This window comes from Prunus dulcis, chromosome 7 (assembly GCF_902201215.1).
Source record: "Prunus dulcis chromosome 7, ALMONDv2, whole genome shotgun sequence".
NCBI lineage: Eukaryota > Viridiplantae > Streptophyta > Magnoliopsida > Rosales > Rosaceae > Prunus > Prunus dulcis.
The window spans coordinates 9818609-9846154 of NC_047656.1; the positions used below are offsets into that span (position 1 = coordinate 9818609).

The window sequence follows — 27546 nt, forward strand, 5'->3', positions numbered from 1 at the left end:
CATCTACAATCACGAAACCCTCGACATAATCGAACTTGTGGGTGGAGGTTGCCCGTGCAGAGAGATGAGGAATTCCTGATCTTTGGTAAAAGCCGAAAAGTTGGAATACAGTACTCGGATCCACCTCACCTGTTTGACAAGGGCAGCAAATAAAGCAATAATAAAAAAATAAAAATAAAAAAAAGGAAATAGAGAAAGAGACCATGTTAGTTAAAGAAGCAAAGAGGACACGTCAACAACATTGCCAGCTATAGAATACCCGTTTGAATAATGGGTTCAAAAAGCTCCAATTCATGGACCCATATTCGATCCCTTCGAAACCCCCTTTGGTAGGTCAAGCTCATCATACCTTGCTTTTGAGGACTTGTTTTTGTCCCACCATGGGAAGGTGGAACCCAACCAAAACCCATTTCTATTGAAACAACTAATTATAATAATATGAGGGGGAAGAGGGAAGAGAGAGAGAGAGATACCCTTTGGGGGGCAGGTTCGAGAGCAATTCTAGCCCTAGTGATGATTCCAAATTGCCCTAGCCCACCAAGAGAGTGAGTGAGAGTGAGAGATGAAGAGAGAGATGAGAGATTAAGTGAGAGGAGTGAGTGTGAGAGAAAGGGTGGGATTTGGGGAGAGGGAAAGAGAGAGGAGAGGTAAGAGTAGTGAAAGAAATTGAGGAAATGGTGGAGGAGTTATTTCAGTTTTTAAAAATCGTATCACTTTGCGCGACGAAACATATGTTGGTCCCGCAAAGTTTTGCGCGACGAATACAGGAATATTGGTCGCGCAAAGTCTAAAAAAATTATTTAAAAAAAAAAAATTCCCGCATCCCATTTTTGGTACCCGCCAAAATTTTTAACTTTTTGCACGACGAAAAATACTTATTGGTCGCGCAAAGTCTAAAACAATTATATAAAAAAATTCCCGCGTCCCATTTTTGGTACCCGCCCAAATTTTTGCGCGACGAAAAACAAAGTATATTGGTCTCGCAAAGTTTTGCGCGACGAATACAGGAGTATTGGTCGCGCAAAGTCTAAAAAATTATTTTAAAAAAAAAAAATTCCCGCATCCCATTTTTTGTACCCGCCAAAATTTTTAAATTGTTGCGCGACGAAAAAAACATATTGGTCGCGCAAAGTCTAAAACAATTATATAAAAAAATTCCCGCGTCCCATTTTTGGTACCCGCCCAAATTTTTGCGCGACGAAAAATATATATTGGTCGCGCAAAGTTTTGAGCGACAAAAAATATTGGTCGCGCAAAGTCTAAAGTTTTTTTTTTTAATTTTAAAAACCCGCGTCCCATTTTTGGTACTCGCCCAAATTTTTTGAGTTTTGCACGACGAACTGTTGGTCCCGCAAACTTTTGAGAGATGAAAAATTGGTTCGTAGCGCAATATTTTTTAAAATAATTGTTATGAATAATAAAATATAAAAATATTTTATTTTATGATTTAAAATATAATTAAGGTGAAATCTACTTAATAAATGTATATACTATTCAATTTCTTAAGTGTTATACGTACAAAATAAATAAATAAATAAATAAATATATATATATACACACACATCATTCAACGATCCAACCATAAGACTTGTTTGTATATACTTCAAGATCGTATACCCCAAAAATCGCAAAAAAAAAACATCCAAAAATCTAGTAATGGGACAAAACTTTTCGATAGTTATAAATGAAAAATCACGATTTAACGGTTATTTTAACTCCGATTTTGATGATTTTTTTTTACAGCTACACTCCTTGACCCTATATGAATACAATGACTGAATTTGATCTTCAATTTAAAACATTTGCACTAGTGGATGCCACAAAATCTTATGTTATATTTAACAAAAGTATAAATAAACTCTTAATTGTTAGTGAATATATTGTTTTGATGGCATATGCATTCTACGAAACTAGTTTCAACGATCCAACCATCAAACTTGTTTTTTTATATTTCGAGATCATATACGCCAAAAATCGGAAAAAATAAACATTCATAGATCAAGTAACGGGACAAAACTTTTCGACGGTTATAAATGAAAAATCATGATTTAACGGTTATTTAAACTCCGATTTTCATGATTTTTTACAGCTACACTCCTTGACCCTATATGAATACAATGACGGAATTTGATCTTCAATTTAAAATATTTACACTAGTGGATACCACAAAATCTTATGTTATATTTAATGAAAGTATAAATAAACTCTTAATTGTTAGTGAATATATTGTTTTGATGGCATACGCATTCTACGAAACTAGTTTCAACGATCCAACCATCAAACTTGTTTTTTTATACTTCGAGATCATATACGCCAAAAATCGGAAAAAAAAAAAACATTCATTGATCAAGTAACGGGACAAAACTTTTCGACGGTTATAAATGAAAAATCATGATTTAACGGTTATTTTAACTCCGATTTTCATGATTTTTTACAGGTACACTCCTTGACCTTATATGAATACAATGACTGAATTTGATCTTCAATTTAAAATATTTACACTAGTGGATACCACAAAATCTTATGTTATATTTAACGAAAATATAAATAAACTCTTAATTGTTAGTGAATATATTGTTTTGATGGCATACACATTCTATGAAACTAGTTTCAACGATCCAACCGTCAAACTTGTTTGTTTATACTTCGAGATCATATACGCCAAAAATCGGAAAAAATAAACATTTATTGATCAAGTAACGGGACAAAACTTTTCGATGGTTATAAATGAAAAATCATGATTTAATGGTTATTTTAACTCCGATTTTGATGATTTTTTACAGCTACACTCCTTGACCCTATATGAATACAATGACTGAATTTGATCTTCAATTAAAAATATTTACACTAGTGGATACCACAAAATCTTATGTTATATTTAACAAAAGTATAAATAAACTCTTAATTGTTAGTGAATATATTGTTTTGATGGCATATGCATTCAAAAAAACTAGTTTCAACGATCCAACCATCAAACTTGTTTGTTTATACTTCGAGATCATATATGCCAAAAATCGGAAAAAATAAACATTCAGAGATCAAGTAAGGGGACAAAACTTTTCGACGGTTATAAAGAAAAATCACGATTTAACGGTTATTTTAACTTCGATTTTGATGATTTTTTACTGCTACACTCCTTGACCCGATATGAATACAATGAAATAATTTGATCATCAATTTAAAATATATTTTTTGCTAACAAAAACCCAATCCAAACAACAAGAATATATTTTTCTAATAAAAATCCGATCCGATCTAAAATAATAAATTTAAAGCTACTTAATAAATATATATACCATTTAATTTCTTAAGTGTTATGCATACAAAATAAAAAATAAAAATAAATTGGTTTAGGTGACAAAATGTTTGGATTACATCATGCAAAGATTTTAAAAAATAAATTTTTTTATTTTATTTATTTTTATAAAGATTTTGAGCGACGAATTATTTTTCGTCGCGCAAAATTGGTCGCGCAAGACTTTGAGCGACGATGTATTGTCGTCGCGCAAAAGTTTGTCGCGCGAAGTGACTTTGAGCGACGAATTATTTGTCGTCGCGCAAAATTTGGTCGCGCAAGACTTTGAGCGACGATATATTGTCGTCGCGCAAAAGTTTGTCGCGCAAAGTGACTTTGCGCGACGAATTATTTTTCGTCGCGCAAAATTTGGTCGCGCAAGACTTTGAGCGACGAAGTTTCAAGTTTTGTCGCGCAAAGAGGCTTTGAGCGACGAATAGTTTTTCGTCGCGCAAAATTTGGTCGCGCAAAGGGTTTTTTTTACTAGTTGTTGGCAATCATCATCATTACTCTTCAATTAATTAGGTAGTGGGCTCTACCATTTTGGGCTCTACATTCTTGACTTTACAACAGACCCCCTTTTTTTTTTTTTGAGATATTTAGTGATATACTCATTCTTAGCACTAATATTATAAATAAACCCTACACTACTGAATTGCTATAAACAAACCCAAAAAAAATTCAAAAAATGACAGCTAGCCTTATTGAATTTAATATTGATTATTAAATTACTTTGATGCCCTATTAAGTGTTTTGGGTATTTTTATGAGATTTTGGGGTTGGACTTGTTTTAAGAAATTGATGGCAATTTTGTAATTTATAAGAAGTTAAAACCCTCTTTGTTATGTTGTAAATGCGTTTTGGGTGTGTTTCTAAAGTCCATTTCATATAGGGTATTTTTATAATTTGGGCCCCTATATTAGGTATAATAGTGAATCTCCCTTTTTTTTCTTTCTATCTCTCCTCCCTATCTCCATGCTCTCTCTCTTGCATCTTTCTCTCTCTCATCTCTCTCTCCTTCTGCTCCCATTTCTCTCTCTCTCTCTCTCTCTCTCTCTCTCTCTCTCTCTCTCTCTCTCTCTCTCTCTCTCTCTCCTTTTCCTTTGTTAATTTCAATTTGGGAATCTAGGGTTTCTGATTTTCATATTATAATTTCAGTTTTTTTAGATCTTAAAAATAGTTTGGATTTCAATACCAAACAAATTTTTAGATCTTAAAATCATTATTTGAAAACTCATGTTTTTAAAAAGAATCATAGTTTTTGAATTTACTTTTTTGAGTAGGATAACAAACAGGGCCTAAGGGTTTTTTTTTTTTGTTTTTTGTTTTTTTTGTTTTTTTGTTTTTTTTGGTGGTCCTTCGAGCTGATGATGGCATTGGAGGAATGGCCTAGGCAGGGTTGTGCTGTGTTAGTTTGTTTCTCTGCTTGTTTCGGCTTCAGTCTACCTCTCAACCAAAAGAACAAGGGGAAAAAAAAAATGATAGCTAAAGAAGAGGAGGTAAATCATTGACTATTTAGTCAAGTGATATTTAGTTTCTACTTTGTGGGAAGAAATTTTATATTCAATCGCATTGTATGGATGAAAGTTTAAGCTTATGCGTGTCTACGTAAATATTTTTTTTTTTTTTAAAAAGGAAATTGAAAATAACAAATTAACAACAAAAAAGGCCTTTTCTTTTTGTGGAGGCCAATGACTTAAGAAACTTGAAATTAATGGAGTAGCGCCAAATGGCTCTCTGCCAAACCCATGCTTGCACAATTGCATTCACAAGCATTAACCCTTCTCGTTAATATTATTTTTTCTTTGTTTTTCTTCGCTCTTTGCCAAATCTAGATCTTTGGTGTTCTTAGTTTTGCTCAATTCGTCAAACTTTCAATCCAATTCTTAGAGAAGAAAACTTTCAGGTTTGGATTCTTTGGCATTAGGCTTTGGGTCAAAATCAATTCATGTTGCTCTACTTTCGCTTGGCTAAAGCTATGTTCTATGTATGACTGCATTTCAAATGATTGTTGGGAGAATTTTATTTCTTTGTTTCTATGAGTTGAAATTATTGGTGATCTATGTCTGCTTTATTATGTAGTTTTGACGTCTAAACCCTAGATACCAAAGCTAATTGGCAAATTCAATGTCATGTACTTTAACTCACTGTCCAAGCCAGATTCTAGTGCCATTGAAATTCTAGTATAGGGCTGCCCTATGTCGTGGTCTCACCCAAGAATTACTCTATTTTCATTTTGAGCAAGTGATTTGTTGGCACACAAACAAATCTTATTAATTCCTTACTACTAGGTTACAAAAAGCTGTAGCCTGTTTAGCAGTAGTATAGATTATTGCATGAAGCCCTTATTTTATCAAACAGAAGTATATAACTGCAAAGTGGTAATGAAATTGCTGGCCAAATTTAATCTTCCATAGCCGGGGGAGCCGGGGGAATTACTTGCAGCTTGGGAGTGGAGCACCGCACAAGCACCGGTTATGGAAATACGTCGAGGAGTCAAAGCTCTGCAACTTCCCACCCACTGGAATCTGACCACACTTACCTGTTGTAGCTCACGTTCAGGTACTGCAAATCCCCTTGGGTCAGCCCCACCGGAATACTGCCTGCGATCTTGTTATGGTTGAGATCCAAGGAAGTCAAGCTCTTCGAAAACTTCACCTTTGACAGATCAAATTCCAGCAAGTTCCTCGACAGATCCACAATCTGGGTTGTCTTGTTCAATCCGAAGAGCATGGATGCATCACCTTCGAGCTTGTTCCGGGAGAAGTCTATGGTGCTGACGTCCAGTTTGGCTAATGAGGTTGGTATCTTGCCTGAGAGCTGGTTGTGGGAGAGATAGAGAGCTGAAAAACTGCCATGGAATTCTCCGAATGACTTTGGAATAGGACCTGTAAGCAAGCAAGGCTTTAAATATGGATGTTAACAGAAAATCGACACAAGATTAATTATACGAAAATTTGGAAGAGACCTGTGAGCTTGTTACGGTCTAGATGAAGAACCTCTAGGTTTGGAAGCTGAGAAAGTGAGCTGGGGATGGAGCCTGTGAGGTTATTGAATGAGAGTTCAAGAAAGGTGAGGTTCTTCAGTTGGCTGAGGAAGTCAGCGACAGAGCCGGAGATGTTGGTCCAGCTGAGGCGCAGTAACTTGAGGCTCTTGAGTTTTGCAATGGAGGGTTGGACTGGGCCAGTGAGATTGGGTTGCTTGTGGAACTGAAGGAGTTCAAGATATGGCAAGTCTCCGACCTGAGGCGGGATTTGACCGGAGAGTCCGCCGGAGAAGAGGGTGAAGGAGTTGACGCGGTTTGTGGTGGAGTCACAGGTGACAGAGTACCAGTCACAGCAGTCTCTCTTTGGTTTCCATGAGGACAAGATGTAGGGATTGTTGAAGGCTTTCTTGATTTGTAGGAGGACTTTCTTGTCTTTCGGGTTGCAGAGCTCTGAGAGAGCTGGGTTTAGGATGGTGGAGAAGAGTAGGGTTAAGCAGAGGAGGGTTGAGAGCTTGAGGTCCATTTTTTGGGTTTTGGATGAGAAATGTGATTGTGATTCAAAGAAGTGTTGCATATTTATAGGTATTGCATTGTGCTGATAAGTTATAATATTGACGAAAGGTTTTGGAGTTTGGTCACGTGGCCTAGGCCTTATAGGAGGCATTAATGGATATCACAGAAGTACCATGCCTTGCCCCATGTAGTACATTCAAGTTCTTAAATATCGAGGGTTTCGGAAATATCGGTGGTTCAAAAATTGGGAAATATCGATAATATCGCGATATGTTGACTATTTACAGCTGCCATTTGAATGAAAATATCGCTACCAAAATTATCGCAAAATTATCGATAAATTGACGATAAATGAATGGAAACATGCTAAAATATCGCTCCCCCAACAAAACGAGGCGAAATTATCTGTAAGTACATTCAAACATGTGGAATCCAATAGAACATGATTTGAATGGCCAATTTAATAGAGTCTCTCTCATTTACTAAAGGCTGAATTCAGCATAATATCCTCATATGATGTTACTATAATTCACTTATATATAACTACAATTGGAAAAATAAAAATGTGGAATCCATTTGAGTGGCCAAAGGTGGAGTGCCAAAACTGAGGGCCTAATATATATATATATATATATATATATATATATATATATATATATATATCCACTCAAGACAGTGAGCCAAATCTATAAAACTTTAGGTTTGCTGGCTGCAGCTTATGTTGTGCTGAGAACTTCAACAAGTCAAAAATGAGGGCTGTCATTCAATTGATTGTTGTTTGTACCCAATTTTAGTAAATGGTCTAATGGTCTGAAAGAATATTTTTAAAGAGAGCCGGGCCCAGTAGCACTTGTCTTTTTCTTTAAAAACAAAGGGTCATCATTCTGATGGGCTTTTTGGAAGAAACTAATGAAAAGGCCCAAAATTAGGAGGCCCATAGATTTATTTCGCACTAAAAGATAAAAATAGATAAACGTGTCTTCTAAGCCCTCGTGAGGGACTGAAGGGGATTATCACCATTAATGATGACTTGACCTCCTTCTTGCCCAGCAAGAAAGCAAGTCGTACATAAACCACCAAAACTAGAGAAAGATCAAGTTGCCAGCCAGATTTACGAGGGGATCAAATCAAAAGGACCTCGCAAAGAACCAACGGTTCCTGCCAGAAGCCTTCCATCATTCCCTCTATGAACCAGTTAAGACCAACGAACCAGCAGCTGACTTTCAACCACAAGCCAAGTGTCTTTTCGTAGTTTCCATCATTACGGGTTATGTCTTAGTCTATAAATAAAGAGGTTCCACCTCAAAAGAAGAGGACTCTCTCTCCAAAACCAGACGCAACGTCTCAAAAACTTGAAAAAGCTCAAGATAACAATCTGCCTTCCTTTCTAAATAACCAGTTGACAACTCCTGTGTTTATCTCTCTCGTCGCTCTGTCATCTTCATGGTATGATTTTCTTTCAAAGTGATCTATTTCAATTTATTAATCATCTAACTAGATTGAGAAATCTCCAATTTCTTCTTTTCCTACTACTTGTAATTTGAATTTGAAGATTGATTAGATGGATTAATTAAAGAAGGTTCTGCTCTTTATTTTCATTCACACTCAGACTGGTTGAAAATGGTAGGAATCATCTTAAAATATCCCATTTAATCACTTAAGAACGAACCACGGATCATTTAATATAAAATCGAATTCCCGCCTTCGTCCTTATAGAAAATTCAAAGAACCAACGTTCAGGCCTGAAAAGAAATCTGGGATCCGAATAGAATAGTGACAATAGAAGGAACAGGAGGTTGAACCATATCATTGGGCCCGAATTAACTATTAATAATCCAGCCCAAGGACGACTTAAATATTGAAACTGGTTGTTGAAACCCAAACAGGGTCTTACTAACCACGATCTTGGTCTCTTCCCTTTGCCTGCCCAGGTATCTCTCACCCTTGATAGGTTGATATACGCGAATGAAAGAATATTGAAGTCCTCTTAGTTGAGGCATAGAAAAGAATCAATCCATGCCAGTACCCCCCTTGGAACACAATGGCTTGAGAAGAAGTCTAGAAAAAGACGCGCGAAACTCACCAAAGTTCATCACAACACTTTTCCATACCAGGTCTATTGGGCTGGTCTCATACCCAATAGTGGCACGCCAACGCAATCACCACGAATCAGAGTCAAGAGGTATCGAGGAAAAAGGGCTCCAACCGAGCCCGCTAGTTTCTGGCAACCTAATTTAACTTTCGATTTTGTTGAGAGATTGAAAGAGTAATCCCTGCGAGCCAAGAGACATCCAATCGGGGCATTGGTGTTCATCCAACGAACTCTCCTTTCCTCCGAGCAAAGTTGACCTCCGCGGGCGGCGAAAAGGAACAACGAACGAGAAAAAAGGACCACCAATTGTATATCTCTAAATCTCAACTAATTTAATTGATTATATGGTATATGAAACCTTGGTATATATCCTGTGGCCTGCGATTTATGACTTAAAGCTTTCTTTCTGCAATGCTTTTGCATTTCTTTTAAGCAAAAGCATTTCTTTTAAGCTAATTAACCAAAATTCTTTTAGCTCTTGATTTTTCTTTGTCTTTTATTTCCTTAGGGTCCGTCTGGTAACGTTTTTGAAGAATGTTTTCTGAGAATATTTTCAAAGAATGAAAACAAGAAAACGAATTTGCATTTTCAGAGTTTGAGAATATGTCTATTAGTTTAATTAGAATACAGTCTCATAAAACAACAGTGAAAACGTGTATGGCAACATAACAATGAAAAATATATAATTTAACCCAAAAAATAGGATTTTTTTTTTTTTTTTAAGGGCTGAAATTATTATAAACAATAAAAAATATATAATGTAAAAAGTAAAAAATTCTAATGTTTTTTAAAGGTAAAATTATCCTATCTATGTTCTTTCTCTCTTTTTTTCCTTTTTTCTCCTTTTTCTTTCTTTCTTCCTCTTCTCTCCTTTATCTTTCTTCTTCCTTCCCAGGCCCCCTTTTTTTTTTTTTTTTTCCCTTTCTTCCTCCTCTCCTTTCTTTTCTTCTTCCTTCCCCAAGGCCCGTTTCTTTGCCTTTTTTTTCTTCCTCTTCTCATCCTCTCTTTTCTTCTTCCTTCCTAGGCCCATTTCTTTCTTTTTTTCTTTCTTCCTCTTCTCTCTTCTCTCCTTTCTCTTTTCTTCTTTCTTCCCAGATCCCACCTTGATGTATTGTATCTGTCCCTACTCTCTGTATAAAATAAAAAATAAAAACATTCATTTTTCTCTCTTCTTGGTTTCTCTATTTAGTAGTTTTCTTGCATCAATCAGGTGCTGGCAGTGCCGGCACGATTGACTGGAATGGGTAGACCAGTCTAAACTCAAGGTCAGTAGTGGCTGTTGATGACGATGGATTCGGATCAGAGGAGATGGTTTCTACAATGGTGCTCCTCAGTTGATTAGAGAAAGCGAGATAAGGACAAAATGAATTTTCGTATCTTCAGAAAACAAAAACGTTGAAATTGAAAACAACATTTTATCGTTTTCAACTTTTGTTCACAAAGTTGGATTTGTTTTCAGAAAACATTTTGTGAGGGAAAACGAAAACGATCATTAGCCCAAAAACAGGAAATGCAAACGAGAAATGGGCTCTAAAAACATTACCAAATGGCCCTTATCTTTTGTTTTCAGCCTAAAATAATTTACTACTCTCACAAAGTCACAACATAACAAATCAACAATATGTCATTTTATATGAAAGAACAAGTTAATAGTTCCAAGTAGGGATCATATGGCCCAAACGGAAATTTTTCAATTCAAGCTAGGCTTTTATGGGTTTTTATTTTTATTTTTCTGGGTTCAAAGGGATCAGCCCGGGCCTGCACATCTGGCCGAGATTGAGTGAGCTTTCCGGATCTTGCTGGTTTACCCACAGGCCTAGACGGCTTACCCATTGCTTTATTGCCTTATTTTCATCCCAAACATTTAAGTAAATATCTTGTTTTTTTACTTTAATTTATTTTTAAATCACTCCATTTACTTAAATTTACAATGTAAATATAGAAGTACCCCCATTTGGATTGAATTGAAAATACTAGAAAATCAAATTCCCAACAAGTCAAAATGTAAAAATCCGGTTTAGTGTAAGATACAGTTTATATACTAATATTGATACCTCAATAAGTCAATGTATACTTTCTATTAAAATCTCAAAAAATCTTGTTTAATTACTTAAGATCGGGGTTTATATTCCTAATTACATCTAAAGTGATTCATATAACCATGTTGAATTCTATTCAATCTGTACAAACAAGTTAATAGTTGCAAGAGCACATGGGCCTAACTTCGAGTTCTCAAGTGAGCAGAGAGACTGTACTGAGAGAGTCGTTAATAGCTCTCAAATCAATTACAGAGCTATTATTATGGCCAGATCGAACCCCTCAATACACCCATCAACATTCGGCCAATTTGGGCTCAGTTGGGCTTATGTCTTTTTCACACCCAATTTTTCTTAGTTTTGCTCAATGTCGTCAAACTTTCAATCCAATTCTTTGGTTAGAGAAGAAAACTTTCCGGTTTGGATTCTTTGGCATTATGGGTTTGGATCAAAATGATTTCCTATTGCCATACTTTGTTTGGTTAAAGCTATATTCTTTGCAGGCATGACTGCATTTTTAAGCTTTTTCAACTTTTAAATTGGTTCCTATGATTGTTGGGCAATCAAGCAGAGAATTTTATTTCTTTGTTTCTGTGAGTTGAAGTTGGTGATCTATACATGTTTGCTTTTATTATGATTGTTGACCCCTAAACCTTAGAAGTTCGATAAATGCTACATTTTTATTTTTTCATGGTCAGCCTGAGGCCAGATATGCTATAACTCACTGTCCAAGCCACTTTCTAGTGCTAGAAAAATTCTAGCATAGGACCACCCTATGCCGCAGTCTCACCCAAGAATTACTCCTAGGGTTATTGGTGCAAAACCCGACTCAAGTACATTTTGCGACCACATAAACTAAATAAAGTGTTCTATTGAAAGTGCGGAAAGTGTTCATTTTTTTTTCAAACGAAAGGAGGTTATTATTCTTTATTTTGCAAATTTTCTAACATTAAAGTAATGAAACGCTTGATTATAGATATGATATGGTACTAATAGAACACTTTATTATAAGTTGAGCAGATAGCTAATTCTTTTCTAGCTACCAAAGATTCATGAAGGACAAATCATGACTTCGTGATGGCAACAAGTGCTGCAGACTTATGTTGCCAGTTAAAAGTGGCCTCTTTATATCTTCTAGCAGTCTATCTTTACGGGAAAAGAAAACCTCCATCGAACCTTTCACCGTTCTTTTTCTTTTTTAAGGAAAAACAAAAAGCAGCAGAAGATGAAGGTATTGCTCAGACTCTTCTGAACAAAGCATTAGTGGTTCAGCACAATATGCTTCAAGTTAATAACAAAGTGTCTTAGCTGCAGTGGTGGAGCTAGCTTTATTTCTCTTGGGGACAACGATATAAATTTATTACATTGAGGGCAAAAATAGGAGAAAAACTTCGCTATACCGGGATACCACCGTGGCCAACGTGAGGCTCCGCCCCTGTTTAGATAAATTATGTTATCTCCAGACCTAACCTAACCAAGAAATAATTCTTGTATATAACATATTTCTCACAAAAACCGGTCTCTTTTGATCATGGGACGTGGTTATTATGAGAATGATGTTGTGTGCATACACCCGTTGCATGTAACATGTTTTGCAAACGAACTGAGAAGGGTCCCTGAAATTTCTGTTTAATCAACGGAAGAAAAGTAACATTCTCAGTCAGAGATTTATACATTTATTAAAGAGAATAAAAGAAGAGAATAATGGGCAAAGGCATCTTTGTGTGCAAGGTGACTTGCCCTTAAGCTTTCTTTCTGCAATGCTTTTGCGCTTCTTTTAAGCCCACCACAACTGCTTTAGCTCTTTAATTTTCTTTTTCTTTTTTTTCTTTTTTGCTTTTTTTTTTTTTTTTTCCTCTTGCTTTGCTTTGCTTTGTCTTAGCTTTGCAGGAAGAAGAAGAGAACTGCCACAACAGTCCAAGTGATGCACTTTGAATAAACCTACAAGAATGCCCTGGTCATGAATGCTGAAATCTTCAAAACAAGGAAGGTAAAGGGAAATCTGGGTTGTTCCTTATGAAGTTTGACAATTTTATAAAAGAACCCAAAAAAAAAAAAAAAAAAGGGGAAAGAATCTAGGAAAGTGAAGTTGCACTGTCACTACGTTTTGAACTTTGAAGTCTAAAAGACAATCTTTGTCCACTCAAGTAGGGCATCTATATCTCTTTCCAGAAATATGGAATTTTGGACAACTAATCAACCCTCTTGTTTTTCTTTACAGTTTTTGAGTGGCATTACTTGGTCCATTACAAAAATTAATGCATAAAGAAATAGTAAATACCTTCACTCACACTTCCTGGCTCCATGCATCAGTTATTCTCAATCAAATCATGCCTTCAAATATAACAAATTCCTTTTTAATTCAATGACAGCAGCCAAAAAGGCAACGCCAAACTGGTAGTGGAGGTGGCAGATGCCCAAAAAATGAAGGATTATCTTATCTAACTTGATTGTAGTGGGTGGCTCTTAAAACCAGAGAAACAGAACTCAGAGCACTGTACCTTAAGCCTTAAGAATCAGAACCTCCTGTCTAATCTCAAAGATCTCAAGTTCCTCATAATCACAACAATAAAGCCGGTAAAAGTGCATTTTCAAGGTTGGGAATTTCTTTCTGAGGCAGCAATCCTTGGCATTGAAGTGTTTCTTGTATGTTAAAGGCGAGAGGAACCTCAAAATCTATATTTGAATAATAGAGTTCATCTTTTGCAGCATACCTGCCATAATTATTACTGATGTAAAAACTTTTTTCAGGGGCTAGAGCTTCTGGAGCTCTGAAGGATACTTAACCACCGCTCCAATCATATTCCAACTAAGCAAGATACAAGAGGGGAACAGAAGACTTGTTGAAAACGTTGCTGCTACCGAATATATTACAGCAGACGTTTCATTTCCAGAAGAGAAGCATTTAGTCTTGGACCAATGAAGTCACAAGCAGCACCTAACCAAGAGGACTACAAATTGAAGGACACGAAACCCCATCTTGGGGAACGCTGGCCATATGGAGGAATACGCGGTGGGGGAGGGTGGATTAGCAGCGAAAGAGCTACAAGCACTTATGACCTTGTTGAGCAGATGTTTTATCTGTATGTCAGAGTTGTAAAAGCCAAAGATCTTCCAACAAACCCTGTGACAGGAGTCTGTGATCCATATGTAGGAGTGAAGCTGGGGAACTATAAGGGCAAAACACAGCATTTTGAGAAGAAAACAAACCCTGAATGGAACCAAGTGTTCGCTTTTTCAAAAGAGAAGATTCAAGCTTCCATACTTGAAGTTTATGTCAAAGACAAAGCGATGGTGGCAAGAGATGACTATGTGGGGAAGGTGGTGTTTGACATGAATGAAGTGCCAACTAGAGTTCCACCAGATAGTCCTTTGGCACCTCAATGGTATAGATTAGAAGACCGGCAAGGCGATACTAAGGTTAGAGGAGAGGTTATGCTTGCAGTTTGGATGGGTACACAGGCTGATGAAGCTTTCCCAGAAGCCTGGCACTCAGATGCTGCTTCAGTTCATGGAGAGGGAGTTTTCAGCATTCGGTCCAAGGTTTATGTCTCACCAAAGCTGTGGTATCTCAGAGTTAATGTCATTGAAGCTCAGGATGTGCAGCCACATGATAGAAGCCAACCACCACAAGCTTATGTCAAGGCTCATGTTGGAAATCAAACACTTAAAACAAAGATATGTCCAACAAGGACAGCCAATCCCATGTGGAACGAAGATTTGATGTTTGTAGCAGCAGAACCTTTTGAAGAACATCTTGTACTTACAGTTGAAAATAAAGTGAGTGCCGCAAAAGATGAAAAGGTGGGAAAAATAAGCCTTCCCCTGACCATCTTTGAAAGGCGCTTGGATCACAGGGCAGTCCATTCTCGTTGGTTCAACCTCGAAAAATTTGGTTTCGGTGCGCTGGAGGGAGACAAGAGGCATGAACTCAAGTTTTCAACCAGGGTCCATCTCAGAGTCTGTCTTGAGGGTGCTTACCACGTACTAGATGAATCGACCTTGTACATAAGCGATGTGAGGCCTACTGCTAGGGAGCTATGGAAGCAGCCAATTGGGATTCTTGAAGTCGGGATCTTAAGCGCTCAAGGGCTTCTTCCAATGAAGAACAAGGATGGTAAAGCAACAACAGATGCTTACTGTGTAGCCAAGTATGGGCAGAAATGGGTGAGGACCAGAACAATCATTGAAAGCTTCAATCCCAAGTGGAATGAACAATATACATGGGAGGTCTACGACCCTTGCACGGTGATCACATTGGGAGTTTTTGACAACTGCCACCTCGGTGGAAATGAGAAACCAACTTCTGGCAGTGGAGGTAAAAATGATTCAAGAATTGGCAAGGTAAGAATCCGGCTATCAACCCTGGAAATGGATCGGATTTACACAAACTCTTATCCCCTTCTTGTTCTACAACCAAGCGGATTAAAAAAGATGGGGGAACTCCAATTAGCAGTAAGATTTACCTGTCTCTCACTAGCTAATATAATTTACCTCTATGGCCACCCCTTACTGCCAAAAATGCATTATCTGCATCCATTCACTGTAAACCAGTTAGACAGTTTGAGATATCAGGCAATGAACATTGTGGCTGTGAGACTTGGCAGAGCTGAACCACAACTAAGGAAAGAGGTTGTGGAGTACATGCTAGATGTAGATTCCCACATGTGGAGCATGAGAAGAAGCAAAGCTAACTTTTTCAGAATTGTCTCTCTATTCTCTGGCCTAATCTCCATGAGCAGGTGGCTTGGCGAAGTTCGTCACTGGAAAAACCCAATCACTACAGTTTTAGTCCATTTCCTGTTTTTCCTACTTATCTGCTACCCGGAACTGATCCTGCCAACTATCTTCCTCTATATGTTTCTCATCGGATTATGGAATTTTCGTTTCCGTCCAAGGCATCCACCTCACATGGACACTAAACTTTCATGGGCAGAGGCAGTTCACCCGGATGAAATGGATGAAGAGTTTGACACCTTCCCTACTTCGAAGGCTCAAGATGTGGTGCGGATGAGATACGACAGACTACGGAGCGTGGCAGGAAGAATTCAGACAGTGGTTGGAGACATTGCAACTCAGGGGGAGAGGTTCCAGGCTGTGCTCAGTTGGAGAGATCCAAGAGCAAGTAGCTTGTTTGTATTTTTGTGTCTTATTGCTGCTGTGGTGCTCTATGTGACACCTTTTAAGTTGATTGCTCTGGTTGCTGGGATGGTTTGGCTAAGGCATCCTAGATTCCGAAGCAAGCTACCTTCAGTACCAAGCAATTTCTTCCGAAGGCTGCCATCTCGTGCCGATAGCATGCTCTGAGAATCATATACAAGGGGGGTAGATAACCAAATAATAGAGCATGCTAATTCCTACATCCGGACTCTTTCTATCTATTTGAGTAACATGGCTTTCTAGTATTTATCATTTGATTTGATTGTTCTGTAACATCTGTGTTTAGAAATTAAATTCCCTGAAAATAAGGCAAAATTTATCCTGTGTTGCCATCTTCAGGATTTCCAGTTCTGCGTAGCCAACCAAAAAAAAATCTAGATGTAAATTTGCGGTTTTAATTTGCACCAATGTAACATGCCAAGAAATATTCACAAGAAACTAACTGGTGTTGGCTTCCATATTGCTTTAGGCGTGTATCTGGAAATTGATTTGACGATGACTAGACATAACATGAAGATATGTTCAGGATTTTCGTTACTCTTTTTGGAAAATTAATTTAAAGTTTTACAAAAAAGCATTCATTCTGAGCTTACGTTACTCGAGTGGATGGGAAATGACCACAAACATTGACAAAGGCCAAGATCTGTTTATGATTATATCAACTGAACCACGAAAGTCTTACCATAAATCAAAATGGCCAAATGCAAGTAAAACCAATCAACACAAAATTTTGGATATTCTGGTAAAATGAAAATACAGTCACTGATAATCTGCGATAATGGTCTAAAACACGAGCTCATGAGGCTTCATGCCTGACTTAAGAGAGAATCTCGCCGCCAAGTATGCCTTCAAGTCTGGGACAGCCTCAATGGACTTTATCAATGAAGCATCAACACTCTTCTGATCATCCTTCTTTCCTTGCGGGATCACATTCTTTTCCTACAATTTGTTGGGAAAATATTAATTATAAAGAATCAAAAATTCCAATAGAGGCCGGCACGATGATGGACATTATTCTCCACTAATTTACATACTTCCCAACAGCAAACTTGAACATAACAAGTAGAAGAAATCAAGCTAGTAGCTAACAGATGAGTGTTTTGCATGGATAAAAGCAAATGAAAATGTTTGAGAGAAACCAAAAGTATCAATAAGGGGGAGGAGCGAAACAATTTCAAGGGGAACCTATAAATAACAGAAAATCTGTATGAGAATAGTACTTTATTTCATGGTATTTGAAGCCATGATAAAAATAAGACACAAAATTAGAAAACCATGATGGCACTGCCATACAGAACGACTTTAAATTCCATGCAGACAGTAGTTATAATGGAAGAGGAGTACAAGTGAAGAAACAATCAATCTAACCTCTTTCTCTGCCTCAAAAAATTCTCCCTCCCCCTTCTTCTTCTTCTTTTCAACTTCCTTTGCAAAATATTTGTCATCAAACTTTTCTACATTCACCCCAGAAATGTCAACCTTGGTGGAAGTGCCAATCACATAGGCCTGATTCACACGTCTCAAAGGAACACCATTAATTTTGAAGGGCCCTGCAATGGCATAAAACCAGCTATCAAGTTAGAAATACACTTAAACATGTTCTGTCAAGGAGCAGGCAGGCACCAGAAACTGGAAACCCATTCCCCACCACTACAATTAAAAGGAAAATAATGGTTTAAAAATGAGCAAATCCACAAAAGCACTCAACTTAAACACAACAATGAACAAATCTTTTGATAAGAAAAAATTAACAAATCACTGGATAAACCAATGCCAAACCTATGTTTATAACAGTTAAAAGCATAAAAGTACCATGTAACTTAGATATTATATGACAATTCACAAATTGATACACTCACAACTCTCTATGCTGTTACAGAAGGGAAATTCCTTTAATGTTCATGCCTTTCTCTTTCCCCAAAAATATTCCCCTTTCATGTAATCGATCATTATTTCCCAAGAAGAATTTCGTCTTCCGACATAGTTTCAAATTCATATGCACAAAATTAGCATCACCTTATCCACTACCCTATTTGAACATACCCCACTCAAAGCCCCCAACCTACAAAATATCCGATTCAACAAGAGAGGGCACAAGCTCAGTGTGCATTGGAGGGGGATGGTTTGCAATAACTTACAACAAAAGGAACCATCTTTGTTGGGACAAATTTACTGGTACTGCTATACAACATGGTTGTTGGCATTTGGCAGAAATCAGGATTGATTTTATCAAACTCATCATTGAGAAAATGAAGAAATATGCTATTACTAACCTATTAAAGTAACATAAAATAAAAATAAAAGTTATAAAATTCATTTGAAACTTCCAGAACCATTCAACTAAAACCAAAAACAAACCAAACCATAAACACAACAGAAAATGTTTAAAAGAGAAATGGAAGTGCAAGCTCACCAGTAACAAGAAGCAACCCAGATGGGAGCTGCTTAAGAAAAACAACTCTCTTGCCCTTAAACCTTCCAGCCAATATAATCAACACAGTCCCTGGTGTAATACTAGCCCTGTATAAAAACAACCAAATCAGAAAGAAAAAAAAAATAAAAAACAAATCAAACCCATTTTCTCTACTTTGAAAAAAATGAGAGTAAAAAAAAAAAAAAAACCTGAGCTTGGTGGGCTTAGCCTTGCGCTTGTTGACAAGCGGCTTCTTGACGTCATCGGCAGGATAGAACTTGGGCGGCTTCTGGGGTTGGGTCACAGCCGCTGGCTTCGCATCATGGCGTGGGAAAACGCCGCCGTTTTTGGCCTTGATGGCCCAAAGACCACGCTTGTGGTACATCTTGGACCTCGAGAACTTACCCACCCCACGAACCAGATCTGGGTTTCGGGTCTTCCTGGGGTTTCTTGCTTTTGCCGCCATTGCGAGCTCGCACAGTCTCTGTCTGAAACCTACGGCTTGCGAAGTTGCGATAGAGAAAGTGTAGCAGGGTTGAAGGAAAACCCTAATTGCGGTTTTATTTATTTTTTGAGTTGTTTTTTATTGGGCTGGTTGAAAGATGGATTGGGTTGGGCTCTGTATCAATCTCACAAGCCCTAAAGTTAGCAGATCTGAGAAATTTCGCGGCAGGCCATTTGGGACCAATTTTTGGGCCTTTTATGTTTTTGTGCCAATTTTTTTTCTTTTTGAATACAACCTATAGTCTAAACTACAAGAGGATTTCTCACACACGCACTACTAAGTTTGACCTATCATACTTTAACACTTTCTTGCCTATGTGTCAATATTCTTTGCGAAATTTATAATAAAAATCATTTCGCACATTGAATGTATATATAAACATTAAACCTATAAATTGAAGAAAAAATCCAAAAATAGTCAATTGCAATATTTTTTAATTTGAATGATGTGTGAAATATCATTATTATTCTCGCATTATGATATTAGAGAAAGGAAAAAAAACCATTGATGACATTGTTGTAATTTTCAAGTTTTTTAAGGCTTGTATGGTATATTTAGTCCCTTAAAAGTCAAATGAGTTTTTTCTAAAATTTGAGTATTATAAGATTTTTTATTTTTATTTTGGGCCCTATTTATAGACTTACATGTGAAAAGCCGTAATTTTTTCTTAGCGAAGCCTATATGTCAATATAATTCTTCAACCTAAACAACTACTCGGTCAGTAATTTCATCATCTTAGAATAACAATTCAATCTACTTAGTCAAGTGGTCTAGCCTGTGAAAAAGGAATTGACTTGTAAATAAGTGATCTCAAATTCGAACCCATATAGCATACCTCCGGACTCTTGTAGTTTAAACTATAGCTTGTATTAAATAAATAAAAAAAGAATTAAAATAAAATAAAATAAAAGGCTTTTTTTTGTTTGCTTAACCCAAGAACACAAGGCATCCATGCAGCATCACTAAGTCCACCTGGACCATTGAGTTTCAACTTTAAATTTCAACACATTCCTGCCTCTCTTATGTGTCTTCTTCTCACGAACTCATCGAAACACATAAGCACCAAGCAGACCTTCTTCTTCTTCTTCTTCCAGTCGTCAAATTTTCTTCTTTCTTTTTCTCTTGCCACTATTCTTGGTCAGAATTGGCTGCTAAAACCACATCTCTCTTCTGAATTAATTTCCACACCCAAGAAAAATTAAGCAACGAGACTCAAAGAGGGAGAGACAGTAAATTCTACAACTGCTTGGAATTTAATCTATTTTAAATTGTCTATCTATACATCTCTCTAGAGAGCTAGGAAAGAGGTAAAAGGGACATCATTTCAAATTAAGATGACATTAGTTAATTAATAATAGCTAATTAAGAGACAAAGAGACATTGGAGCCAGCCAGCCATGATCGTTGATATGAATTATGACTGATCTTGTCGAGGACGACCCATCCAGAGAGAACTGAGAGCTCTGAGACGATGGAAGTACTCAGCCATTGCCAGCAAACACCTAGCTGCTTGACGGGTCGTCAGGATTTGTTGCAGCCTGTGAATCGTCTGATGCCTCAGATTATCAGCCTGTAAGTTCCATTTTATTTAATTAGATCCTATTATAATGTGATATAGAGTAACGTTACGTGATATAATTCGTTCACTTATATTGTAACACGTAAACTAATTATACAATATAAACTAATTATATAATATAATAATATCATGCGCAGTATAAAAAATTCAACCTAGGCTCCATGAGATTAACCCTAAGAAGTTTAGTTTTACCTAGGGAGATAAGTTTGACTTTGTGGTGTTTAATAAGGGATTGATTGTCAAATTGGTTAACTAGCTAAAGCGTAAAAAAAGTCATTATTTAGAAAGTTAATGAATGTGGGTAAGAAAGTTTGCAATGAATTTTGACTATAAGGGGTGGCAGAGGGGACCGGGAAAATAGATAGAGCCAAAGCCATCTTCCTTGAGTAAGTATATAATTTGTCAATGACTTGACTTCTTGGCCTTTTCAATATGCTGACCACGTTTTCTACCGATATATCTGAGACTGCATATGCATACATGCTCGGCATTTTGAAAATAAATATGTATATTTAAATGACGGCATTAGAATTAGTGAGGTTCATGCATTCAGATTTCAGACAAAAGCAAGGAATTTAATTAGGCTATATAATATTGGTCATTACCAATATAGTACGCTAATTTAACGGGTGTCGGTTGTCAAAATTAAGATCTATTAACTTTTAATTGTATCACAAAGTCAACTAATTTAACGGATACTGATTGTCAAAACTAAGATCTATTAACTTTTAATTGTATTATAAAATCAACGAATTAAAAAGAACCGACATCATTATCAACATATTAAGTTGTCAACTATTTGGCAGTGTTGCCTAAGACTATATCCAATAAAATGATTCAAACTCTGAAATCATATCACCTTTACAAATCTAGGACCTTTGATTTTCAAAAAGTTGAGTTCAATTTGAATAAGAGCCTAGGCTAGTTGCTCAAATCATAATGGCATTGCTCTCATTTTCGTGGGTTTGGAAGAAATAGGCAATGTATATGTTGGCTAGCTATTATCTCTAGAACATTGGGTCAAAAGGAAGTTATGGTGCAGGGACTACGTGGTGCTTCTAAGTCAAACGGTTACGACCATGACATCACACACAGATATGGGCCTAGAAATCTCTTTGGATGGAGATGGGTGTTAGTGGACACCAGCAATATGGGTTACTGCCACGTGTCCGGTTTGGAGGTCACCAGCTATCACAGGTGTAGAGGAAACTTTGGCTAGCTAGCTCTCTCACTAGCTGTACTTTTTTATAATAAAAAAATAATTGAAAAATTAGGGTTGGTCGACCTTGATCCTTGGTTCTTGCCTCCCATAGTAGGTGAAAACGTTGAAAAATACAAGCTACAACTACAAACTAATTATACTAAAAGCTAATTAGCGCATAAAAATGCTATATTTTCGTATAAATTATCATATTATATATTGTTAGATAGCCTAATATGTATTTTATATTTTACGGATTTACAGTCTGACAATATAAAATTTTCTATGCCGGATAGAAAAACATTACCTATATATATTGTTCGGAGACGTACGTGTATTAAATATGTGTTTCTAACTTTTGAACTTAATGGTATGGGGCTAGTTTTATTGGAAACCTAAGGAGCAATAGGAGGCAGGGATTGAATGCAAAAAGGTCCCTTTCAAGAAATAATAATACATGAAGCGACAACCTCTCATGAGAAAGAGGCATGCAGATAAATAGATTCCATGTACCCACCAGCCACCTCATGAGAGTGAGACATGGAGTGGTTCATGTGGTGTTGGGGGTAGGTTTTCCCAACCAAAACAGGACCAGATATTCCTTTTCTTGGGGGCCCCACTTACAAGATCATCGTGAGGGGACCACCATCAAGATCGGACGGTCTAACACTGCATGCCTCATCAGCATGCAAATTACTATATAAAAAAGAAATTTATGTCGTAATTTAAGATGAAAAAATATATATGTACCTGTCTAACGAAGCCTTCAAGGGTGGAGAGCTTGTTCATGGCTATAGCCATCTGTCCCATGTAGTTGGCCATGTTAGGAGGGCAGCTCAATGAATCGGAGGTTATGGTGTCTGAGAGAGACTGGTTGAGAGCTTCAAGCCCTTGGGAGAGAGCCTCTTCAGCTTCCTGTGTAGATTGTCGTAGCCCACAAATACCCAATAGTTGCTGCTCCGTTAATGGCTCAATTTGGTTCAGAATAATCTGATTTATCAACAACAACAAAAACCCAATAATTAATGTTAATAATCTCTCCAATATTAATCGTTTAAAACATTATGTTTGTACAAGTGATAGTCTAAAATACTCTAAATTAACATAATCTACGGGAAGTCTGGTTCGAACATGAATGCAAAGTGGGACAGACACACTGTCCTGTCCAACTAACCTAACTCACACATCTACTAATTGATTAAATGTTGTAAATATCATGCATGCAAATACCCAACTTTCTTGATTCTGGTTTTTTGCTTAATTATTTGCAAGAAACCAAAGATAAAGATGAAGACAGAAACAAGATAGAGAAAGAAATCAAAAGAGGAAGACACCCGTGTAACTCTCTTTCTTGGCTCTCTCATTCTCAGAGGCCAAAATTTGCATTAACAGACATGACTTTAGGGGGGTTGACACCTAACTCTACCTTTTAGTGGAAACCCTTCACGTTGCCTTTCGTCATTCATGATATTCACAATGAGAGAAATGAGATCGATTAATATTCTTTGCTACTGCCACCCACAAGTACTTAGATGTACATGTACCCATGAGTCCATGAAGACATGACCCACATGCATATATTTTACTTCTCATTTTGATCATAATATATACTCCTTGTACTATAGTATCTCATCATACCCCTTCACATGTATACATCATTGTTATCTCTCTCTCCCTCTCTTGGAGCTTGTGATGAATTCTTACTAACACAAAAACATATATGATTAAGCAAATAATTAACTTTTTTTTTTGTTTTATGTAATTTAGCTCAAATTCCAAACAAAATTTTGAATATGGTGTTCTTCTGAGAGAAAGATTATATATAACCGCCACGTACAATGATTTTTTACTAAGCTCTCGTAATGTACTCTTGTCATTTTCTTCTCACACATTTAGTGTTGTACTTCTTTTTCCATGAAATTTGACTATTTTCTAAGAAGCAAATTATGAAATAACAATAACTAATAATTATAAAGAGATGTGTATAAATCTAGGATTAATTAGAGGGGCATGCACCTTGATGACCTCAGAGGGCCGAAATCCACCCATCCACATGAAGCATCGCTCAGCTGGAGTCTTCCACATGCCAGAGACAATGTGAAACACATCTGTCTTGGCAACCATGCTTTTGAGGTTCATCACTTCATCGTAGTGTGCTAAGCAATTGTCCACAAACAGCCGCAGCTCATTCTCCGGTAGATGCTCTTGCACCGCTGCTCGAAGCTCGCACATGAGACGATGGTGCTCCTCCTGCCACCTTGCATACTCTATGTCGAAAACTGCCGCGTCTAGGAAAAAAGGCAGACAGAAGAAAGAGAAAAAATGGGTTTCGGGCTTTCAAGGTTTATTTTGAGAGATGGCTGAATCTAAGAAAGAAAAGAATATAGAATAATTTTTTTATTAAATGTTATTATTACCTGAGCTAATGCTGTTCATACCAAGAGGAAGGCCTTGTTGATCTCCTCCTACAATACCTCCTCCAAAGAACATGCCCTAATAAAACAAAACCCAAGTCTTAAAAGGATGGTTCCGGAAAAAAATCAACCAGAAAATACCCAATTAATTAAGAGCAAGTGTTTCTTTCAATCATGCATAAAATAAAATAAAAAGAAGTTATAATCACCTGAGATCTAGCTCTCTGCAGCTCTTGCTCCAGCTGAGTAAGCTTAATCCTACTTGTCTCTAACTGCTGAACATAAGCCTGTCAAAGCACACCAACCAAAAAAAAAAAAAGGTGTAAGGATTTAAAGAAGAAAAGTTAAAATGAGTTGCAAACTTTCAGTGGATTGAGTACCTTTTTTCTAAGCCTGCTTTTCCTGGCTGCCTCTCTATTCTGAGCAAGCCTTCTCAGTGTCTGCACACAAATAATCATAGCAAACGTTGGAAATCGTTGTCGTAGAGAGAAGAAAGAGAGAAGAAGTGCAAGTCTTTTGCCATAAAAAAGTGAACCTTAGGGTCTGGTGTTTTGGGTCCTTCTTGCTCTGAACTTGATGTAGTTGGACCCTTGCGGTTTCCCTCACGCTGCCACAACATTCAAAGTAACACACAACGCAACAGATAAATTAGTCAAAACAAATTCATATAATTTTGATAGAAAATACATGGCTCTACTAATGTCCAGACGTCCGCATAGGAAAAAAATGATAATTTTTATTTTATTAAAAATTATATATATATATATATATATATATATATATATATATATATATATATATATATATATACCTTGATAGCTTTGGCAGGTTCTTGAGGGCGAGACGAAGGAGCAGGAGCAGAAGCATCATTGCGAGGGTTGGCCAACTCCATGGACGGCTCTGATGGTCTCTTTGAACCACTCGTTGCTGCAGGAGAAACTAATCCCGTACCAGCTGCCTATATACCAAACCCAAACGAACCCATTTTAGAAGAGATATTCAAAAGCTTAATTTCAATGTGCTAGTTAGCTAGCTTTATAAAATAAATATAAATAAAATATATAGTCTTAAACCGACCAACAAGAAATCAATTAAAATACTATGGTATTATACAATGCAAATAATTAAAATAACGGTTAGAGTAAGATACTTTGGTTGATGGTGGCTCTACGTGCATAGGCTGCGATGGGAAAATATTCAAAGTTGGAGGCCTCATTCCAGATAAGGAGTTATTTTGATGATCTGCACACAAAAATTCCAAATAGTAGACATTAATATTGATCTAAATATGTACATAAGAGAAATAGCTAGAGAGAGAGAGAGAGAGAGAGAGGAAGGACCCAGAGAGAGAGAGGTCTCTATAGTAATGATTAAAGGAGGACCAAAATGAGTTTGGAACTTTGAATTAATATGGTCTCATATTATTAGTTTCTTTTCTTTTCTTTCTTTTTTTTTTTTTTTTCGAGGAAAATGGAAAACCCATACACACAATGGTCCTATCTAGCCAGTACCCTTTTTGTTTTTTCAGTACATGTGGGATTTGTAGCAAGGAAGTCATGATCAGGCAGAGGGGGTTTGTTACATGTTTGTCAGGGTCCAAGCAACTCCAAAGAAGAAGAAACAAAAAATCAAAAAGAAAAGGAGAGACAGGTGGTATTTCATGGAAATTTCTGAATTTCCTTGTGTTTATGCCTTTTTTCTCTGGTAGCTAGGATCTGGTCAAACAAAGTACTGGGCAGAGAGAGAGAGAGAGAGAGAGAGAGAGAGAGAAGTGGCAGATAATTTTGTTGAACATGCTTTTGCTGTGACCCAAAACAATATTTTCCAAGTAAAATCTCAAAAGGACTGAGGACTGAGAGCAGGACGCAGGCCAAGAAAAGAAGCAAAATATATTATTCTCTTTGTGATTCTCTCTTTCTCTCTGAATCAAAGGGTAGAGAGAGAGAGAGAGAGAGAGAGAGAGAGAGAAGGAGAAATGAAACAACAGAGGTGCTTACGTCGTTGGGTGTCCTGATGAAGATGATGGGTGGTAGTAGTAGTAGCAGTTGAGGATGAGTTGTGATGGTCTTGTGACTGTCCATCAAGGTAGAGGAAAAGGGCTTGATCTAATTCTCCCAAATCATAAGCTCCACTGTCTTTGCTTCTGATCACACAAAATTATAATTAATCAAGAAACATAAAATTATAAGATCATGGGAAGATGATGATGGTGAATACATGAAGTTCCCAGCAGGAATATTGGAGGATGATGACTGCATCATGCCATACTGAATCTGCTGCTGCTGCTGATGTTGATGATGATGATGGTCTTGTATTTGATGGTGTTGTTGTTGATGATGATGATGATGATGTTGTTGTTGTTGTTGTTGTTGTTCAAGTTGGTTGTTTCCTTGAATACTGGAAGCCATGAAAGCAGAAGAAGTTCTTGCAGAAGCCAAGAGCCTCGTCTCCAATAATATTTGCTCTCCTTTCTCTTCTTCCTCGTCTTCTGCAAAATTAAAACCCCTTGAAAACCCCATTAATGGCAAAACCGCCTTCTGTTTCCTGCTAACAAGATCATCCTCCCCATAGAGAGAGAGAGAGAGAGAGAGAGAGAGAGAGAGAGAGAGAGAGCGAGAGCGAGTCGGTTATGAGTTGAAGAGAGCTTGCAAGCTGTTGCGCTGATAATTAAAGAGAGAGAGAGAGAGAGAGAGAGAGAGAGAGAGAGAGAGAGTGAGAACAAAAGAATGGAATTCAATGTAAAGAAACAAAAGAGACAAGCCTTTTTTTCCTCTCAACCTCTCTCTCTCTCTTCTCTCTTCTCTCTCTTCCTCTCTTTAAGAAGTAGACGACTTTATTTTCTGCTGTAAACCAAATATTCAGATAAAGCGGTTCTTAAGATATCCACTCTGACTCTCTCTCTCTCTTGATATCAAAACCAGAGAAGACCTGGGGGAGAATCCGCTTTTTATTTGTTTGTTTATAATTTCTTATATGGAAAACCGCTTACGGCTTCCTTGTCCAAGAGGACCAAGCCTCCTCTTAGTCCGTTCAACCTATATGAAATGACCAAATTGCCTTGACCATATAATCCATTTCAACTTCTACTGTTCACATTTTTGTTTTAAACTAGACGTAGTTGGGTCATGGGTAAGGCGGCTTTTTGTCAAAATAATCAAAATAATACATTTGGAAATTCATTAAATATAAGCTACTTATTAATTATATATGCTGCAATTTTTGTCCGTTTTAATTTTCATTTTAACATGTTAGTTTATTGCCATGTTAAAATTACTGTATTTCATCTAATGAAGTTTCTCTTGATTAAAAAAAAAATGTTTATGTTAATTTCGTTCAAGAATGTATGGGTACTA

The 27546-nt window shown here is 37.0% G+C and overlaps 3 protein-coding genes and 1 pseudogene across 6 annotated transcripts; 1 reads left to right on the forward strand and 3 right to left on the reverse strand.

The window, feature by feature from the left end:
• Window positions 1-5543: 5543 nt before the first annotated feature.
• LOC117633694 lies at window positions 5544-6812 on the reverse strand (annotated as a pseudogene).
• A 6513-nt stretch (window positions 6813-13325) lies between these two features.
• On the forward strand, window positions 13326-16516 carry LOC117633695 (FT-interacting protein 1). 2 transcript variants are annotated; one of them, XM_034367404.1, is made up of 2 exons: window positions 13326-13579; window positions 13674-16516. In XM_034367404.1, exon 2 carries the CDS (start codon window positions 13842-13844, stop codon window positions 16227-16229), a length of 2388 nt encoding a protein of 795 aa, XP_034223295.1. In that variant the 5' UTR covers window positions 13326-13579; window positions 13674-13841; the 3' UTR covers window positions 16230-16516. The 2 variants fall into 2 exon arrangements, with proteins under 2 accessions (XP_034223295.1, XP_034223296.1); XM_034367405.1 differs by having other exon boundaries at window positions 13326-13568.
• A 173-nt stretch (window positions 16517-16689) lies between these two features.
• LOC117633696 (60S ribosomal protein L6-like) lies at window positions 16690-19043 on the reverse strand. The gene is made up of 4 exons (XM_034367407.1): window positions 18705-19043; window positions 18496-18602; window positions 17451-17632; window positions 16690-17021 (listed from the first exon to the last, which is right to left on the reverse strand). The coding sequence occupies exons 1-4, from the start codon at window positions 18959-18961 to the stop codon at window positions 16866-16868; spliced, it is 702 nt and encodes a 233-aa protein (XP_034223298.1). The 5' UTR covers window positions 18962-19043; the 3' UTR covers window positions 16690-16865.
• Window positions 19044-20234: 1191 nt separating this feature from the next.
• LOC117634233 (bZIP transcription factor TGA10) lies at window positions 20235-27034 on the reverse strand. 3 transcript variants are annotated; one of them, XM_034368219.1, is made up of 11 exons: window positions 26411-27034; window positions 26191-26333; window positions 25344-25435; window positions 25005-25151; window positions 24729-24800; window positions 24574-24633; window positions 24403-24480; window positions 24197-24272; window positions 23796-24067; window positions 22530-22769; window positions 20235-20569 (listed from the first exon to the last, which is right to left on the reverse strand). In XM_034368219.1, the coding sequence occupies exons 1-11, from the start codon at window positions 26710-26712 to the stop codon at window positions 20414-20416; spliced, it is 1638 nt and encodes a 545-aa protein (XP_034224110.1). In that variant the 5' UTR covers window positions 26713-27034; the 3' UTR covers window positions 20235-20413. The 3 variants fall into 3 exon arrangements, with proteins under 3 accessions (XP_034224110.1, XP_034224111.1, XP_034224109.1); XM_034368220.1 differs by having other exon boundaries at window positions 26191-26336; window positions 26462-27033; XM_034368218.1 differs by having other exon boundaries at window positions 26191-26336; window positions 26411-27032.
• Between the last annotated feature and the right edge of the window lie 512 nt (window positions 27035-27546).